This window comes from Aquarana catesbeiana, linkage group LG03, assembly GCF_042186555.1.
Source record: "Aquarana catesbeiana isolate 2022-GZ linkage group LG03, ASM4218655v1, whole genome shotgun sequence".
NCBI classification, from domain to species: Eukaryota; Metazoa; Chordata; class Amphibia; order Anura; family Ranidae; genus Aquarana; species Aquarana catesbeiana.
Window position 1 is genome coordinate 570,177,441 of NC_133326.1, and position 18,771 is coordinate 570,196,211.

The following is an 18,771-nucleotide window of genomic DNA, read 5'->3' on the forward strand; positions in this document are numbered from 1 at the left end:
GCGAGTTAGGACTTTATAATTTGTCTCCAGTGCTAAGATGTTGGGTGAAGATGACTTAGATGTGAGCCATATGTTAGACCAGTCCTTGTCTTCTAAAGTTCGTCCCAGGTCCTCCTCCCACCTCTGAACGTAAGAGGGTCTATTAAGATTTGCTACTCCATATAATTGATTATAAAGTGATGAAATTGTACCTTTAGCAAATGGATCTTTTGTACAGATTGATTCAAAAATGGATAATTGGGATAATGGTGTATCCCCCTTTAGGAATGGTGTATAGAAATTTTTGATTTGGAGATATCTAAATATCTCAGAGTTTGGTAGATCATATTTTTCTCTAAGCGATGGGAATGAAAGGAATGATTTAGATGCTATGAAGTCATTTAGTGTCTGAATGCCTGATGTTGTCCAAGCTTTAAAAGAATTTGGGTAGATCCATGCCGGATAAAAGGCCGGATTTCTGATAAAAGAAAGGAGAGGATTGTGTGGAGATTGTAACTGATATTTGGTTTTTAGTTTATCCCAGAGAGATAAGAAGTGTTTAGTTATGGGATTATGAATTTTAAAGCTGTCTTTAGGATCAAGCCATAATAAATTTGATATTAACAGAGGGTCATTTTCTGAAGCCTCTATAAATACCCATAATGGGATTTCCTGTTTTGCATGGTATTTGGACAGACTGGCCAAATGTGCTGCTCTGTAGTAGTTAGTAAAATTAGGGTATCCCAGGCCTCCTTTATTTTTGGGAAGATGTAGTGTGTGTATAGGTATACGTGGTTTAGAAGAGCCCCATATAAACGAAGTTGCTCTTTTTTGTACTATTCTCAAAAAATAGGAAGGAATTGGAATAGGGAGGACTCTGAATAGATAAAGCAATTTGGGTAGAATAGTCATTTTGATTGCATTAATCTTCCCTATCCAGGATAAAGGAAGTTGTGACCATTGTTTTATTAGATTTTTGATCTGTCTTAATACAGGAGGATAATTGGTTGAGAATAAGTCAGAATGAGATGCTGTTAAATGAATTCCAAGATATGGGATTGATTTTTCTGCCCATGTGAATGGGAGTGCAGCCCTAGCCGGGATCCATTCCATGTTTGTGAGTGAAATATTAAGCACTAGGCATTTCTTAGGATTAATCATAAGGCCGGATAGGGCTGCAAATCCATCAAGAGCTGGTATTAAGTTAGGACCAGAGACCTGTGGTGATGATAGAAAAAGTAATATATCGTCTGCAAATATACATAATTTGTGTGTAATACCTCCTACTTCAATGCCAGTTATAGTTTGGCTTGTTCTGATGTATTGGGCCATGGGTTCGAGTATAAGGGCAAATAATAAGGGAGATAATGGGCAACCCTGTCGGGTACCTCTTTCGATATTAAAGGCTTCAGATTTGTATCCAGCATATTTTATATAGGCTTTGGGTTTATTATATAATGCTTTGATCCATGTTAAAAAGTGGGGTCCAAAACCCCATTTTTGTAATGAATATTGCATATATTGCCAGGATACTGTGTCAAATGCCCTCTTAATATCGAGAGATAGAAAACATAAAGGGATTTTCCGTTTTTTAGCAATATGTGCCAATAACACTGCCCTGCGTATATTATCGCCTGCCTGCCTGTCTATTTGGCATGAAGCCTACTTGATCTCTATGTATTAATTTTCCTATAATGCTATTGAGGCGTTTTGCTATTATTTTTGCTAATAATTTAATATCGAGGTTTAACAGAGAGATAGGCCGATAATTCACACAGGAAGTATCATCAGAAAGGGGTTTTGGGATCATACAAACAATGGCCATTAGCGTTTCTTGCCGAAAAGAATGTCCATCTAGAAGTTTGTTAAAAGTTTCAGTGAGAATGGGAGAGAGTATTTCTGAGAATGTTTTATAGTATAAAGCCGAGTAGCCGTCTGGGCCTGGTCTTTTGTTAAGTTTTAGGTCTTTTATGGCGTTAGCAACTTCATCTATAGTTATAGGCTCATCCAAACTGCTTTTTTGATTCTGAGATAACTCAGGTAAGGTTATTTTTGAGAAGAAGGATTCAGCCTCTGTAGGATTAAATTCATTGTTTGTCTTGTATAAAGTTGCGAGATGTGAGTGAAATTTATGGACTATTTTAACTGGATTACAAGTGTAAACATTTTTTGATAATTTCAAACGTATTGGTTTGAAAGATTTGTTAGTTGAATTTAATGCCCGAGCCAAATATGTACCTGGTTTGTTTGTATTCATGTAGAAATTGTGTTTGGAGCGTTTGAGGGATTTATCAACTGACTCAGTGAGAAATAGATCGTATTCCAATCTAGATTTTTCCAGATGAGATTTTGTACTCTGAGATGGATTATCTTGAAATGATATGTAGGCTGCATTAAAATTGAGTTCTAGTTTTTTTGCTAGATTTTTGCGTTCCGGTTTAAATAGTGCCATTTGTCTTTGTATTGTACCACGCAAGACAGGCTTATGAGCTTCCCACAGTGTTATTGGGGAGATGTCTGTTGTATTATTAATTGATATGTATTCCTTTAAAGCTTGTTCAATGGCCATCTGATGTAGTGGGTGTTTGAGCATTATGTCCGGTAAGTACCACGTTGGGTCATGCGCTTTTGGTATGGCTGAGGCTATAGTAGTGTATACTGCATTATGGTCAGACCACGGAATCGGAATTATATCTGATGCAATAATTTCTGGTATCATTCCTATTGTTAGAAAAATATGATCTATTCTGGTGAAGGTTTGATGAGGGTGCGAGAAATAAGTGAATTTCTTTTTCATTGGGTTACTTTCTCTCCACGAATCTACCAGATTGTATTTGGAAAGAAGTTGAGAAAAAGGTAATCTAGAGGTTATTTTGGATGGTGTAAAAGGTGATTTATCTAGAAATAAGAAGAAGGAGGAGGACCTGGTTCGAATCCCCACACATTATCACTGTTCCTATTTTGTGTGTATTAATCACTTGTAATATATGTGAGAGGAATGGTGTAGGTTGTTTGTTAGGAGCGTAGTAGGAAATCACCGTGATTGCTGTATCCATTATATAACCCATGAGTATCAGGTATCTACCTTCTGGGTCTTTAATTTCTGATGATAAGGTGAATGGTGTGGATCGGTGAAATGCAATTAGAGTTCCCCTTTGCTTGGTACAGGCAGAAGCCGTGTAAATTTGTTGATAAAAAGGAGAAATATATTTTGGAGTAGAATCTTTGGTGAAGTGTGTTTCTTGGAGGTATACTATGTGAGCCTTCTTGTTATGGAAAGTACGGAAGGCTTTGGTTCTTTTTTGAGGGACATTTATTCCCTGAACATTCAGGGAAAGTATATTCAGTGGTGCCATGGCAACAGATCAAATAGTTTTGACTTACTTTTTGTTATGCAGAGCTGACTGCGCAGATCAACCTGTGTGGACTGAAGAGATGAATAGATAGAAAAGAAACCAGTGAATTCTGAAGTAAATAGTAAACAAAAAACATATGAGATTAGATGATACATTGTATAAATTATTTTTTGCAAGTAATCACAATTTACCCGTGAAAGAGAATAAATATCTCTCTCAGGGGAATAAGTGCCTTCGTCACACTCCCACATAATATGGTTGGGAGAATGAGGAGGGCTAATGGGGGTACACAGATCTTCCGCTTACAGGAGAGAAGTGCTATGTCAAAAGACATCAAAATGATGTTTCATTAATTGGAGTGCAGAATATAGTTTTTGTTGAAATTATTTATTCCAGGGTGGTTGTATATGGTTAGTCTTGCCCTAGGCTAAATAATTCAGTTAGAAAGGTACTGTTATTAACTTTGGTATTGATGAAGATAGTTTGAATTATTTTGGGATTTTAACCCTTTTAGAGTAAACAATTACATATTTTATTCATATGTAACTGTTTAGATATGTTAACTCATAAAATTGAGGTTGTATTGCTTCAGATTAGAATAAACAAAAACATAATTCTAGGAACTAGTTAGGTAATAATATATTTGTTTTAAGAAAAGAAAGAAAAAGCTTCCATTACTTCTGGATTATTGAACATATTTGTCCTAAAAAGTAATAAATCTATTGTTATTACCTGATAATATATAACTGAACAAGAATTTCCTTATTTCACTTATATATTCTAAGGCTATATGAATCAGAAGTAATAAGAAATATAACTGGAATGTAACATGATCCCACACAGTGTGTGACTATCAGAATGCAGTTACATTCAGTTATAAATACAGGTTTTTTATAGAGAACCATCTCTTAGTATAATAAATGAAGAGATATCAGGAATTAGGATGTCAGTCCATTGAATCTTCTTGGTCCATGGATGATGTGGCATAATGGCCTCTTTTGTGAGAATGATGATTCCCATTTTGTTCTGAAATTTTCTGAGTGCTGCCTGAAGGTGAAGATGATGCCATTCTTCTGCGTGTGGGAGAGTTGCTGCTTGTGGGTTCTGTCAGATTTAATTTTAAAAGGGTTTGTTGTAGTTCATCTGCTGATCTGCTTCTGTAAATTGTACCTTGGTAGTTAAATCTGACTGAAAAGGGGAAGCCCCATTGATACATAATGTTGTGGCGTTGCAGTTCCATTAGTTGGGGTTTCATGGATCGTCTTTTAGTAATAGTAAGTTGGGATAGGTCAGCAAAAATTTGATAATTGTGTCCTTGAAAATTAAGTTCCTTTTTTTCTCTTGCAGCAATTAGTATTTGTTCTTTCGTTCTGTAATAATGAAATTTTGTGATTATATCACGTGGGGGTCCATCTTTCTTTTTGGCTGTGAGGGCTCTGTGTACTCTGTCCAGTTCTAAACGTTCAATAGGGATATCTGGCTTTAGTTCTTGTAATAGAGCAGTAATAGTAGATTGCAGGTCTGTCACAGTTTCAGGTATTCCCCTTATGCGCAAGTTTGAACGTCTGGCTCTATTTTCGTAATCTTCGAGCTTAGTTTGAAGTATTAAATTCTCTTCTTTTAATTGTTCCAATTCTGTTATATTTACTTGGGTTGTAATTTCAATTTCATCCATTTTTATTTCTAGGGCTGCGGTGCGGTTTCCCAGCTCTCTTATTTCTTTGGTTAGGCTTTTTGTTATTTGGTCTGAGGTTTGTTTTAAAGCCTTATGAAGCATCTTTTCAAATTGTTATAATATTACTGGGGATGCTGAGGAGGCTTGTGGAGAAGTTTGTGAGAGGATTTGTTCTGTATCTGACTCAAATGGAGAGTCTTGCTGTGACATTTTCTGTCTGTGAGAGCGCCCTGATGCTGTATCTTGTGAGGTGACTGGAGCTGCTTTAGTTGCAGTGAGTGCCTGTGAGCTCTTTGTGAGGTGATTTTTATTTCTGCCACGGTTTCCTCCCAGTACCATATTTCCTGCCCAAACTTTCACAGTTTGTTCCCTGGGGCAAAAAGGTTCAAATGGATACCTTTTGAGCCTGCAGGCTCCGCTTTGTCCTTCTCTTCTCTCCTCAGCGGTGCGGAGCTCTAACAATGCATGTCTGCTCCGCTAGGCTCCGCCCATCTCCCCTCCAGAGATATATTTTCCATTCCTTCAATCCCTCCCCACACCGATCAGCTCCCAGGAACCTACATTAAAGTAAACCTGTTGTTTTTCACTGCATGGGCATAGCGCAGATTCATTTTAAGCAGTGTAAAAAAGAATTCCTGCAATGGCTTAAAGAAAACTTACATTCATTAAAAGGAAATTATTCTATAAAAACAAACTGGCCTGCCTATCATTAATCCATAAGAACAGGCACCACACAGTGGCTTGAACATTCCTATTTATAAACAGATCTTCTCTGCTTCTCCCTCGGAGCCACAAACATGGGTACTTTCATCAGGAAGAACAGGACATAGTCACAAGTGAGAGCTCTAGTGCAGGGTTAAGCAAACTTGGCCCTCCAGCTGTGGTGAAACTGCAAATCCCATCATGCATCTGCCTCTAGGAGGCATGCCTGTGATTGTCAGGGTCTTACAAAGTCTCATGGGACTTGTAGTTTCACCACAGCTAGAGGGCCTACCCCTGCTCTTGTTCGTCTTCTTACCACTCTTTAAGCCTGGTTTCACACATGTGCGGTGCGAATTGAAGCTCAGGTTTCACTGGGGAGATAACAATCTCCTGTTCAACGGATTCATTGCGTTTTTGCTCAGGATTAGAGAGCAGGGAGAGGGGGAGGGAGGGGGGGGGGAGAGGGGGAGGTGTAGTGAGGAGAAAGAGAAAATCCTTGTTCAGAACGCAATGCATCTGCGAATCAGATGCGTTCCCATAGGAGATAATAGGCTTGTAGTTCGCACCGCAATGCCCAAAAAACGCACACGTTTTTTGTGCAATGCGCAGTGCGAATGCAACGCACATATGTGAACCAGATACATTCATATGAATGTATTTTAAAATGTCCTGCGAATTAGATGCGGTGTAAGCCGCATCTAATTCGCATAGGTGTGAACCCGGGCTAAAGGCATAGTTCACCTTTACAAATAAAAAAAAAACTGCCTGTGCAGATAAGGGGCATTTGTAGATAAACACAAGCTGTGCAGCTGTGACCAAAGTTAATAATTCCCTTGCTATAGCTGTAGGCCATTTACTTACCTCATGAATCCAGACAGGAAAACTCCTAGGATGTTGATAAGAGATGTCTAGCTGTTACTGCTTATCTTCACCATCACAGAAGTGAGCTTTTTCTCTGATTCAAACCCCCTCACATGCACTTTCTCTCCCCTAATGCAGTAGCTCTGAGGTCAGCGTTTGAGAGCTCACTCCTGTGATAGTGGAGGTGAATAATAATAACTAGGCATCTCTTAGCAACGTTCTTAGCAATGTACTAGGAGTTTTCCTGTCAGACTTCACGAGTTAGGTAAATGGCCTATAGCAATGGCATTATTTAACTTTGGTCAAGGCTGTATAGTTTGTTTTTTATCTACAGGTGCCCCATATCTGCACAGACAGTTTTTCAGTAAAGGTAAAACAACCCTTTAATGAAATGCAGGATCCAGTAGAGCAATGCACTCATTACACTGTGGAATCACAGGGGACCTTTTTTTGGGAAGGACGGTGCTTTCACCAAGACCCAGGTCTCCTGCAGGGAGCTTTGTATGTCAGCACATGACTGCTATTAAAACATTTCCACATTAGCTCGATACCTACAGTAATTTATGTAAGGCACCAAACACTGCACCATTGAAGTATATAAGACATTTGTATAAGATGCCAGGGGTTGACTCACTTATAAACATTATATCACTTTTTTTGGGGGGGGGGGGGGGGGGGGGGGGCAAACCCTTTAATTCACACAATGGTCCTGAAGGCAGGGCCCAGAAACCACCAAGGAAGACTTACAGATGACAGAATGGCACTTATTCCATGCATTCACTGAGTCTCCAGGGAGCCTTCAAAGTATCACTACACAAATCCACAAGTTTTATTCTAGATTCAGAGGAGGTTTCCTATGTGTACAAATTATATTACTTTTAATGTAATGCTGAAAGTACCATTGTTAGTGTGATTATTTACAAAAAAATGACAATATACATGAAACACACCCAAGGAAGAGAAAATTAATTCCATTAACCTGGTCACAGTATTATTATTTAAAGTGGATGTAAACCCAATGTCATCCTTTCTAAACTACTGCCATAGGGGTTATCTATAAGGATATACATGCCTCCTGCATGTATCTTTACCTGTCAAATGTCTCCCCTCTGTCTGTTATGAGAGCCGAAAAACTGCAGATTCTGTGGGTGGGTCTGTTGTCTGGAGCTCGGTGGGTGGAGTCGTGATGTCAGTAGACTCCCCGCCCACCTCTACACTCCCCTTGTCAATATGCATTTTCTCCTGTGTATTTCTAACACTGAACTTCTGCTATGATCTCTAACATCCAGTGAAAAGACAGGAAAGTAACCACATGACTTCGGCATGTCAAATCATGCTGGGGTGTGGAACAGCTAATCCTTGCAGAGCTGCTGAAGAAAGGAGTGGGGGAGGGAATTAAAACATACTGCATGTCTCTTAGGCTAATGCATGAGATGTAAATCACCTGTCACTCACAGCAAGGGGGAGTATACAACAAAGTTTTTCTCAGTTTGTCAAGAATTGTCTCACTGAACAATAAAAGAGGAATGCTCAGAGATGGATTAACTCTGTGTGGCAAGACTGGGCTCAAATGATAGGAAATCTTATACTCTTCAGTATGCAGCAGGTCACATAACAATCCAAGTACTGATTTCTGGTACAATTTTTTTATTGAAATGTATAAAAAGCAAGACTAGCTGAAATGATCCCACGCAGGGGATGTGAGCAATAAGCATACCATGACACAACATAGGAATACATATTGAAAACAAGTTTTGTATGATGAACTGTTGAACAACAATAACCTTCTGGCCAAGGCTGAGGGTCAACTTAGAGTGGTTGAGCTTTGATTGCTCAGGGGTTGAGGTGTGGAGCAGTCCAAAAGTTTTGAAAAACAAGGCTTGGACTGAACTCTTACAAACAAACAAGAAAGAAAGCAAACAGGAGTGGGGGGGGGGGGGCAAGACAAAACACACAAGAGAAAAAAAAAGAAGGGGGCGAGGTGGTGGTGTAGGCCAGTTGACAAGTACTGATTTCAAAAGAATATCATCTATGCTGGAAAAAGAAATATAAACAATTTGAGTACTTTAAAGATATATATAGAAATATATCTATATACAGTATCTCACAAAAGTGAGTACACCCCTCACATTTTTGTAAATATTTTATTATATATTTTCGTGTGACAACACTGAAGAAATGACACTTTGCTACAATGTAAAGTAGTGAGTGTACAGATTGTATAACAGTGTAAATTTGCTGTCCCCTTAACCCTTTCATGACTAAGCCTATTTTTGCAATTTGGTGTTTACAAGTTAAAATCCATATTTTTTGCTAGAAAATTACTTAGAACCCCCAAACATTATATATATATATTTTTTTTAAGCAAAGAATCTAGAGAATAAAATGGAGATTGTTGCAATATTTTATATCACACGGTATTTGTGCAGCGGTGTTTTAAACGCAAATTTTTGGAAAAGGGACACTTCCACGAATTTTAAAAACTCCAAACAGTAAAGTTACCCCAATTTTTTTGTATAATGTGAAAGATGATGTTACGCCGAGTAAATAGATACCAAACATGTCATGCTTTATAATTGCACGCACTCGTGGAATGGCGACAAACTATGGTAGCTATGAATTTCCATAGGCGACACTTTAAATTTTTTTTACGGTTACCAGGTTAGAGTTACAGAGGAGGTCTAGGGCTTGAATTATTGCTCTCGCTCTGACGATCGCGATGATACCTCACATGTGTGATTTGAACACCGTTTACATATGCGGGCGCGACTTCCGTATGCGTTTTCTTCGCTGCGCGAGCTCGCGGGGACGGGGGCGCTTTAAAAAAAAATTTTTTTTATTTATTTTATTTATTTGTATACTTATAAATTGTGTTTTTAAAAAAAAAAATGTTTTTTTTTTTTACTTTTATTGCTGTCACAAGGAATGTAAACATCCTTTGTGACAGTAATAGGTGGTGACAGGTACTCTTTATGGAGGGATCGGGGGTCTAAAAGACCCCCGATCCCTCCTTTGCACTGCAAAGTATTCAGATCGCCGAAAACGTTTACATTGAGAAGGCTGGAACGAAGCCGCCCACAGCTTCGTTCCAGCCCGCCCACAGCCGCCGGAGGAACCATTTCCATTTCAATTACTAATTTCTCCCCGTAGACAAAATAGCCACTCATAACGTATTATCAGACAATAATCTGCGCTTTTCAATTCAACTGTTATGCCCTGCAGAAGGAAAAAGCATCAAACTACGTAAAATAGATAAATGTTATCACGGGGTAGAGCGATTAGCTTACCAAAATAAATGTAGCAGTAGGCTTATCAATCTAAGCAAGCAAATCAACAGAAGAGATAATATAATTACCCTTTTTAAAATGGCTGTTGGCTTAAAATGGTCGCAGCCAGGCTCTAATCCAGATAGCAAGCAATTGTGCTGCAAGTTTGAAAATGACTTGCTAAGCTATTGCTAGACTTGCCAGGCTTCACAAGTTTGTTGCAAATTGCAGCATGTCCGCATTGCATGAGTCCAGATAAACTTTCTTTGCATTCTGCAAGTCTACAGCAAGTTTTGGTTCAGTTATGTTGTGCAATAGTCATCCCACCACAGGGGTCACTGTGGCTGAATTTTCATGCTGTAGACTTGCAGAGCTCTTGCTGTAGTCTCACCACTGCTACTTTGCTCTTGCTAGAGACTTGCAATGCAAATTTGCTATGAGTTGAAATAGTGTCAACTAGAACTTGTGCTTCAAGTACTCTGAAAGTGTACAACTTGCTAGGCAAAATGTGCAGCAAGTTAACAGACTTACAATTCAACACTGCCACAATTATTGGTTGTAGTCTGCCTTCCCAAAATGGCATCTAGCTATGCTGGAGCTGTGTCCTGGCGTCACTGAGGTGTCAGATGATGGGATGTCTCAGATGGACCTTTTCTAATGTTTTTAGATGGTTTTCCTATCTATCGACCTGACTTGTCATATATTCAGTTCCGAATAATACGCTCATAAAGTCTAGCCCAGAATCTTTTTCATTGGTGGACAGGATAATTATCAACTATATGTTTATGCAAGCATTACTAACCTTGGCCACTGAGTGTCATCCTCAGATAAGGATTGTTTATCCTGAGTTTTTTTGGGAAATCTTCTATAATGTCTCATCTGTGTTGCAACTAAGGTTTAAGTTGTAAATTAATAATTTTTAGAAGGATTCAGCTATGTTAGTTGGCTTGAAAACTTAAAATGCCTATGAGATTCTGGCATCTGCCTAATTTGTGGCAGCAGCTTAAATGTAAAATTTTAACTACATAAACAAATATTATTGAGATACATAAGTTTCCACACTATAAACTATAATTTGAATATGATAACAGTTAACACGCATATACATTCTTAACGATATTGATTTTCATTAGATAAACACATGATGGTAATGCAAATACAGTGGATATCTCCTAAACCATGCAGGTTTAGGAGATATCCAGTGCAGTTACAGGTAAGCCTAATTATAGGCTTGCCTGTAGTAAAAAGTGGTTGTAAATGGTTTACAACCACTTTAAGAACCCCTTTTCCAGTACTGGGCTATTTTGTAAGGATAAAGTCTTTTTGTATCCAATTAACATAGATATGTTGCAACATTGTATTACACGCTAAAGTCCTATTTTTATATATATGTCCACAATAATTATAGTATTTTGTATGGTAAAAGAATTTGTAATCCATTGGCTCGTAAGCAGGAACAGATAGATATATGTATGAATGCAGTGTCATGAAAGTCTTGACCTTTATAACTGGAAATATAAAGCTTATGAACTCGCATATATAACTATTTGAGCTAGTTCAATAGTTATAACCAGCTCAATTCTGTGAAATGGGTCTCGTCCTGTGTTTGTCTTTCTCAGAGCTGAGACAATGGTTGGTCACTGGATAGCCAGCCTTGTTACTCCGTTGTGTCCACAAGTCTACCTGAACAAAAAACAAGGTGTCTTCACACTCCATACCCTTGTAAACATTGGTCAGTTTGTTTTTGGTCCCAGGTGTGTGAGTATTTAAGAAACCCATTGTTCCCATCATGATTTCTGAAAGCAGGCTTGCATACTGACCCACAGCTGATCCAGTTGAGAAAAACAGAATGCCCTAAAGTATGGTGAGAATCTTAAATGAAGACACTGGTCTGCTCATTTAGGATCTGTCTCCAATCCAAAATTGAAATGATAAAATATATCTTTGCTTCATAAAAGCTCTGACTATAAATATATATATATATATATATATATATATATATATATATATATATATATATACAGTTAGGTAAAAAAGCATTTGATCCCCTGCTGATTTTGTACGTTTGCCCACTTACAAAGAAATGATCGGTCTATAATTTTAATGGTAGGTTTATTTTAACAGCGAGAGACAGAATAACAACAAAAATATCCAGAAAAACAACGCATTTCAAAAAAGTTATAAATTGATTTGCATTTTCATGAGTGAAATAAGTATTTGATCCCCTATCAATCAGAAAGATTTCTGACTCCCAGGTGTCTTCTATACAGGTAACAAGCTGAGATTAGGAGCACTCTCTTAAAGTAAGTGCTCCTAATCTCAGCTTGTTACCTGTAAAAAAGAAACCTGTCCACAGAAGCAATCAATCAGATTCCAATCTCTCCACCATGGCCAAGACCAAAGAGCTTTCCAAGGATGTCAAGGACAAGATTGTAGTCCTACACAAGGCTGGAATGGGCTACAAGACCATCGCCAAGCAGCTTGGTGAGAGGGTGACAACAGTTGGTGCGATTATTCGCAAATGGAAGAAACACAAAATAACTGTCAATCTCCCACGGTCTGGGGCTCCATGCAAAATCTCAACTCGTATAGTTTCAATGATTATGAGAACGGTGAGGAATCAGCCCAGAACTACACAGGAAAATCTTGTCAATGATCTCAGGGCAGTTGGGACCATAGTCACCAAGAAAACAATTGGTAACACACTACACTGTGAAGGACTGAAATCCTGCAGCACCTGCAAGGTCCCCCTGCTCAAGAAAGCACATGTACTGGCCCGTCTGAACTTTGCTAATAAACATCTGAATGATTCAAAGGAGAACTGGGTGAAAGTGTTGTGGTCAGATGAGACCAAAATCGAGCTCTTTGGCATCAACTCAACTCACCATGTTTGGAGGAGGAGGAGGAATGCTGCCTATGACCCCAAGAACACCATCCCCACCGTCAAACATGGAGATGGAAACATTATGCTTTGGGGGTGTTTTTCTGCTAAGGGGACAGGACAACTTCACTGCATCAAAGGGATAATGAACTGGGCCATGTACTATCAAATCTTGGGTGGGAACCTGCTTCCCTCAGCCAGGGCATTGAAAATGGGTCATGGATGGGTATTAAAGCATGACAATGACCTAAAACACACGGCCATGGCAACAAAGGAGTGGTTTAAGAACAAGCACATAAAGGTCCTGGAGGGGCCTAGCCAGTCTCCAAACCTTAATCCCGTAGAAAATATGTGGAGGGAGCTGAAGGTTCGAGTTGCCAAACGTCAGCCTCAAAACCTTAATGACTTGGAGAGGATCTGCAAAGAGGAGTGGGACAAAATCCCTCCTGAGATGTGTGCAAACCTGATGGCCAACTACAAGAAACGTCTGACCTCTGTGATTGGCAACAAGGGTTTTGCCATCAAGTACTAAGTCATGTTTTGAGAAGGGGTCAAATACTTATCTCACTCATTAAAATGCAAATGAATTTATAACTTTTTTGAACTGTGTTTTTCTGGATATTTTTGTTATTCTGTCTCTCACTGTTAAAATAAACCTACCATTAAATTATACTGATCATTTCTCTGTCGGTGGGTAAATGTACAAAATCAGTAGGGGATCAAATAATTTTCCCCCTCACTGTGTATATACAGTGGGGACGGAAAGTATTCAGACCCCCTTACATTTTTCACTCTTTGTTATATTGCAGCCATTTGCTAAAATCATTTAAGTTCATTTTTTCCCTCATTAATGTACACACAGCACCCCATATTGACAGAAAAACGCAGAATTCTTGACATTTATTTAAAAAGGAAAACTGAAATATCACATGGTCCTAATTATTCAGACCCTTTGCTCAGTATTTAGTAGAAGCACCCTTTTGATCTAATACAGCCATGAGTCTTTTGGGGAAAGATGCAACAAGTTTTTCACACCTGGATTTGGGGATCCTCTGCCATTCCTCCTTGCAGATCCTCTCCAGTTCTGTCAGGTTGGATGGTAAACGTTGGTGGACAGCCATTTTTAGGTCTCTCCAGAGATGCTCAATTGGGTTTAAGTCAGGGCTCTGGCTGGGCCATTCAAGAACAGTCACAGAGTTGTTGTGAAGCCACTCCTTCGTTATTTTAGCTGTGTGCTTAGGGTCATTGTCTTGTTGGAAGGTAAACCTTCAGCCCAGTCTGAGGTCCTAAGCACTTTGGAGAAGGTTTTCGTCCAGGATATCCTTGTACTTGGCCGCATTCATCTTTCCCTCAATTGCAACAAGTCATCCTGTGCCTGCAGCTTAAAAACACCCCCACAGCATGATGCTGCCACCACCATGCTTCACTGTTGGGACTGTATTGGACAGGTGATGAGCAGTGCCTGGTTTTCTCCACACATACCGCTTAGAATTAAGGCCACAAAGTTCTATCTTGGTTTCATCAGACCATAGAATCTTATTTCTCACCATCTTGGAGTCCTTCAGGTATTTTTTTAGCAAACTCCATGTGGGCTTTCATGTGTCTTGCACTGAGGAGAGGCTTCCGTCGGGCCACTCTGCCATAAAGCCCTGACTGGTGGAGGGCTGCAGTGATGGTTGACTTTCTACAACTTTCTCCCATCTCCCGACTGCATCTCTGGAGCTCAGCCACAGTGATCTTTGGGTTCTTCTTTACTTCTCTCACCAAGGCTCTTTTCCCCCCGATAGCTCAGTTTGGCCAGACAGCCAGCTCTAGAAAGTGTTCTGGTCGTCCCAAACATCTTCCATTTAAGGATTATGGAGGCCACTGTGCTCTTAGGAACCTTAAGTGCAGCAGAAATTTTTTTGTAACCTTGGCCAGATCTGTGCCTTGCCACGATTCTGTCTCTGAGCTCTTCAGGCAGTTCCTTTGACCTCATGATTCTCATTTGCTCTGACATGCACTGTGAGCTGTAAGGTCTTATATAGACAGGTGTGTGGCTTTCCTAATCAAGTCCAATCAGTATAATCAAACGCGTCTGGACTCAAATGAAGGTGTAGAACCATCTCAAGGATGATCAGAAGAAATGGACAGCACCTGAGTTAAATATATGAGTGTCACAGCAAAGGGTCTGAATACTTAGGACCATGTGATATTTCAGTTTTTCCTTTTTTAATAAATCTGCAAAAATCTCAACAATTCTGTGTTTTTCTGTCAATATGGGGTGCTGTGTGTACATTAATGAGGAAAAAAATGAACTTAAATGATTTTAGGAAATGGCTGCAATATAACAAAGAGTGAAAAATTTAAGGGGGTCTGAATACTTTCTGTCCCCACTGTATATATATATATATATATATATATATATATATATATATATATGTGTGTATAAATATGTGTGTGTGTGTATATATATATATATATATATATATATATATATATATATATAACTAAAACCAATAGATGGTGCTGCACTCTATTGATTTTAGCTATTTTTACATTTTTGGTTTCGGTTTGAAAAATCCGGTGTTCGGTGCAACTAGTGCCTCAACCTCTCTTGATTTGGGTAACGCGGGAATATTCTGTCTCTCTTTCTAATATAAATATATATATATATATATATATATATATATATATATATACCATACATAAGTTAGTACAACTCTTAGGTGTAAAAATAGGAATGATTAGGGATATTAAATGATTTTAAGTGAGTACCGAGCTTAAAGATGTTTTCTGATAAGTTTCTCCATCTCATTCCACCCAAGGCTATTTGCAAACATTTTCTATTAAAACAGCAATGATGATTATAGAGGACATTCTAAGGAGAAAGATTTCCACAAAGAAGAACAAAATGTTCATATTACAACATTCACATTAGGAAGTCAGGCCAGAGCATCAGTAGTGTGCAGCGAATACTGGAAGGATAGATTGTTGACAAGAAGTGGCCAAAAGAGGCCGCAAGGGACAATAGCATTGATGCAACAAAAAAGAAAAAAAAGAAATGAAAACAGCATTCTATACAAGAAAACATGGCAGTCATTTTATGATACAGAGTGCAAAATGAATGTCATTCACTTAGGATTAACTCTAAGGTCTTACCTACATTTGGTCATGTCTCATTTTTACCCTCATTGATGATCTGGGGTGCCCCATGCTTTTAGGTTCCTGACACTACCTCTGATGAACATAGATTGCTTTTCATATTATCATATAAACCCAGTTGAGTTTTATATTTTTATTATTAGCATTGTTTTGTTCTTTCCTACAGACAAATGAAATTCTGGAGCTGCAGCGGATGCGGATGAAGGATGAGATTCGGGAGTATAAGTTCCGTGAGGCCAGACTGCTCCAGGACTACACCGAGCTGGAGGAAGAGAACATAACTTTACAGAAACTGGTCTCTACACTGAAACAAAACCAGGTACATTCTGATTTTATGTTATAATGCTGTATTATTAGTGCAGCACAGTATCCTTATTTGAGAACTGTCCCCTGTTGACAGCCTACTGTATAAGCACACTCTGGTGTACTACAGCATTAAAGGGAATATGTCAGAAGGACACTTCTGACAATTTTGACATGTCAGCAGAACAGGAATAGAAGATAAATCTTCCCAGAATAACTCTTGTTCCAGTGACAGCTGTTTAAGAGAGAATTTTCTTTTCTTTAGAAAGATTTCCCTCATTTCATATTCTGTCCCTGAACAAGAGTGTAAATATCCCCCCAATGAGGAAAAAAATTGATAAAGGTTTATTCATTATCTACTCAATCTAAAACTAAAAACAACTGGCTTTAGATTTTTTTAGATTTTAAAGTGGTAGTAAATGCAGAAAAAAAAATCCGGGCCCCCTGCAAGGTAATGTCATAATGTGCTAGTATGCATTGCATATTAGCACATTATGATGAGTTACTTTAAAACAAAGCCCTCCGGTGGTGCACTATCACAGCTGACAGGGCTTCCATCTTCTCCGGTCTTCCTTCCAGGTTCACAGGCTCCAGCTGTTTGAATGGCTGAACCGCGATTTAGTCACTCCCTCACATGTATATGGGAGCCACGATCATGGCACAGAGCACATGCACAGTGCACATGCATGTATAGGAGCTATTCATTTTACCTACAGGTAAGCTTTATTATAAGCTTACCTGTAGGTAAAAGTTGCAAAGCGAAGGTTACTACCGCTTTAAGCTCACTTTAAAGACCTTGTCACCAATTTCCTAAGTATAAGCATAGAAAAGGCAAGTATTTTAAATATTTGCTTACTTGCAGTGTCTTTTTCCTTTTCATAAACAAATGCTTTATTTCCTTGCAATGTAACTCTGAACTTGCTAGCACATTTGACTGTGTCAGTAAAGTCAAATTACTAGCCCCCCCCCATAGAGCTCTCTACCTCTGGGAGTGTCTACATAGTCTGTGCTGGTCCAGCTCCTCCCTCTGCTCCCCCTCACCTCCCTACATAACCTTTTATGTACTTTCTGGGGGAGGAGCAAAGCAAAATATTATATAGTGTCATTTAAATGACAGCTCTGAGTCAGCTAGGGACATCCAAGATGGTGGTGCCTAGAAGCAATCTAAGGGCTTTTGGATGTCTACACAAGGGAGGCTTTTACATAAAATCTTATGGAAGAATTGCTGTTAAAATGAATAGCCTATGGTCAGGATCTCTTTAATCCATTGATGCCAAGCTGACACACATATGCGGTGTCATCATGGAGCTGGACCCTCTTCCATGGCGCCTCATATATGCACTCTTGAGTTTGTGCTGATAGCACAGTCCCTAGCACGCTCCCAACCCAGAGACAAAAGTACAATGCAATCCGGTGCGGTAGGTGGGGGCAAACGCACTACGTTTGTGATGTGCATTTGGGGTGTTGTTAAAATTCTATTGAAAAATATAAATAAAGGGTGCAATAGACAAATGATAATGAATACACAGTGTAAACCAATTACTAAAGTGCATAAAATATTAATAAATCTAAAATGTCCATGACAAACATGCGTGATCAAATCTTCATGTACAGTATATGCTCCAACACGTGAATTCTAAAGTGCAATGTGCTTCAAAAATCTCGCTTTTAAAAGCGCTTCACCCGAAGTGATAAATGAAATGCACTCATCAGCCTCGGCCACAAAGTGACCACAAAGCATGAATTTATAGAGAAATCCTCGATTCAATGATATAGCCCCTTCAGGAATCTCATTCCAATCAATCATTCATGTGCAGGAGAGACCGGATCCCAATCCAATATGCAGTTTTTAACATAAATTTCTTCACCTTATGCATCCTCTACTGCATTTATCCGACTTGAATCAAGTTATTCTGTGGAATTAGCTCCGCCATAAAGGCACAAAAGGCAGGAATAGTGTTATATTGCTTTTTAATTGCTTAAATATAGCACTTACATAGTCCAGTATAGGTTCAGCAAAACAAACAGGCAGCTCAGGGGAAAGCAGAAGCCAGTCTGTCGCCGCTGTATGACTCGCGGCATGCGCAGTGCATCCCAGCTATCTGAACGGAAGTGGATGGCTCCTATTAATGTGCGTGTCAAGCCTAGCTACTATGCATTTCACACTCAAGCGCGCGTCGATAGCTCTACAATTCTATTGACACCCGCTGCAGATCACAAATGGAGTGCATTTTGCATGCGACCTAAATCGCACAGGAACGCACATTGCATTCCTGTGCAATTCATGTGCAGGCACGCTGGGAACCAGCCCTAAATGTGTCAGTATCGTTTTTTTTTTTTTTTTTCTATTGACTTTATGATTGTATTATCAATATACGATGGTTAATTTGTAATAAAGAGAGCCAAGTCTTCATGCATGTCATCATTCTATGGAGACATTCTGAGTCAGTCACATGTGTGCATATCTTGCCAAGATAAATACTCTTAAAATCACACAAGAGTTTAATTAGGAGCTATATCAGATTTCACTCCAAAACTAGTATTTGCACCTCAAGGGAGTTCTCCCTCCCCATAAGACTTCATAAACTGTCCAATTATTTCTGA

General features: G+C 39.0%; 1 protein-coding gene across 8 annotated transcripts in view; it reads left to right on the forward strand.

The window, feature by feature from the left end:
• BICD1 (BICD cargo adaptor 1) overlaps nucleotides 1–18,771 on the forward strand; it is a 423,296-nt gene that overhangs the window by 250,181 nt on the left and 154,344 nt on the right. For all 8 annotated transcript variants that reach the window (XM_073621869.1, XM_073621870.1, XM_073621868.1 and 5 more), the window contains exon 3: nucleotides 16,031–16,183. In XM_073621869.1, coding sequence (XP_073477970.1) covers nucleotides 16,031–16,183 — 153 coding nt within the window. The remainder of the gene's footprint in view (nucleotides 1–16,030; nucleotides 16,184–18,771) is intronic.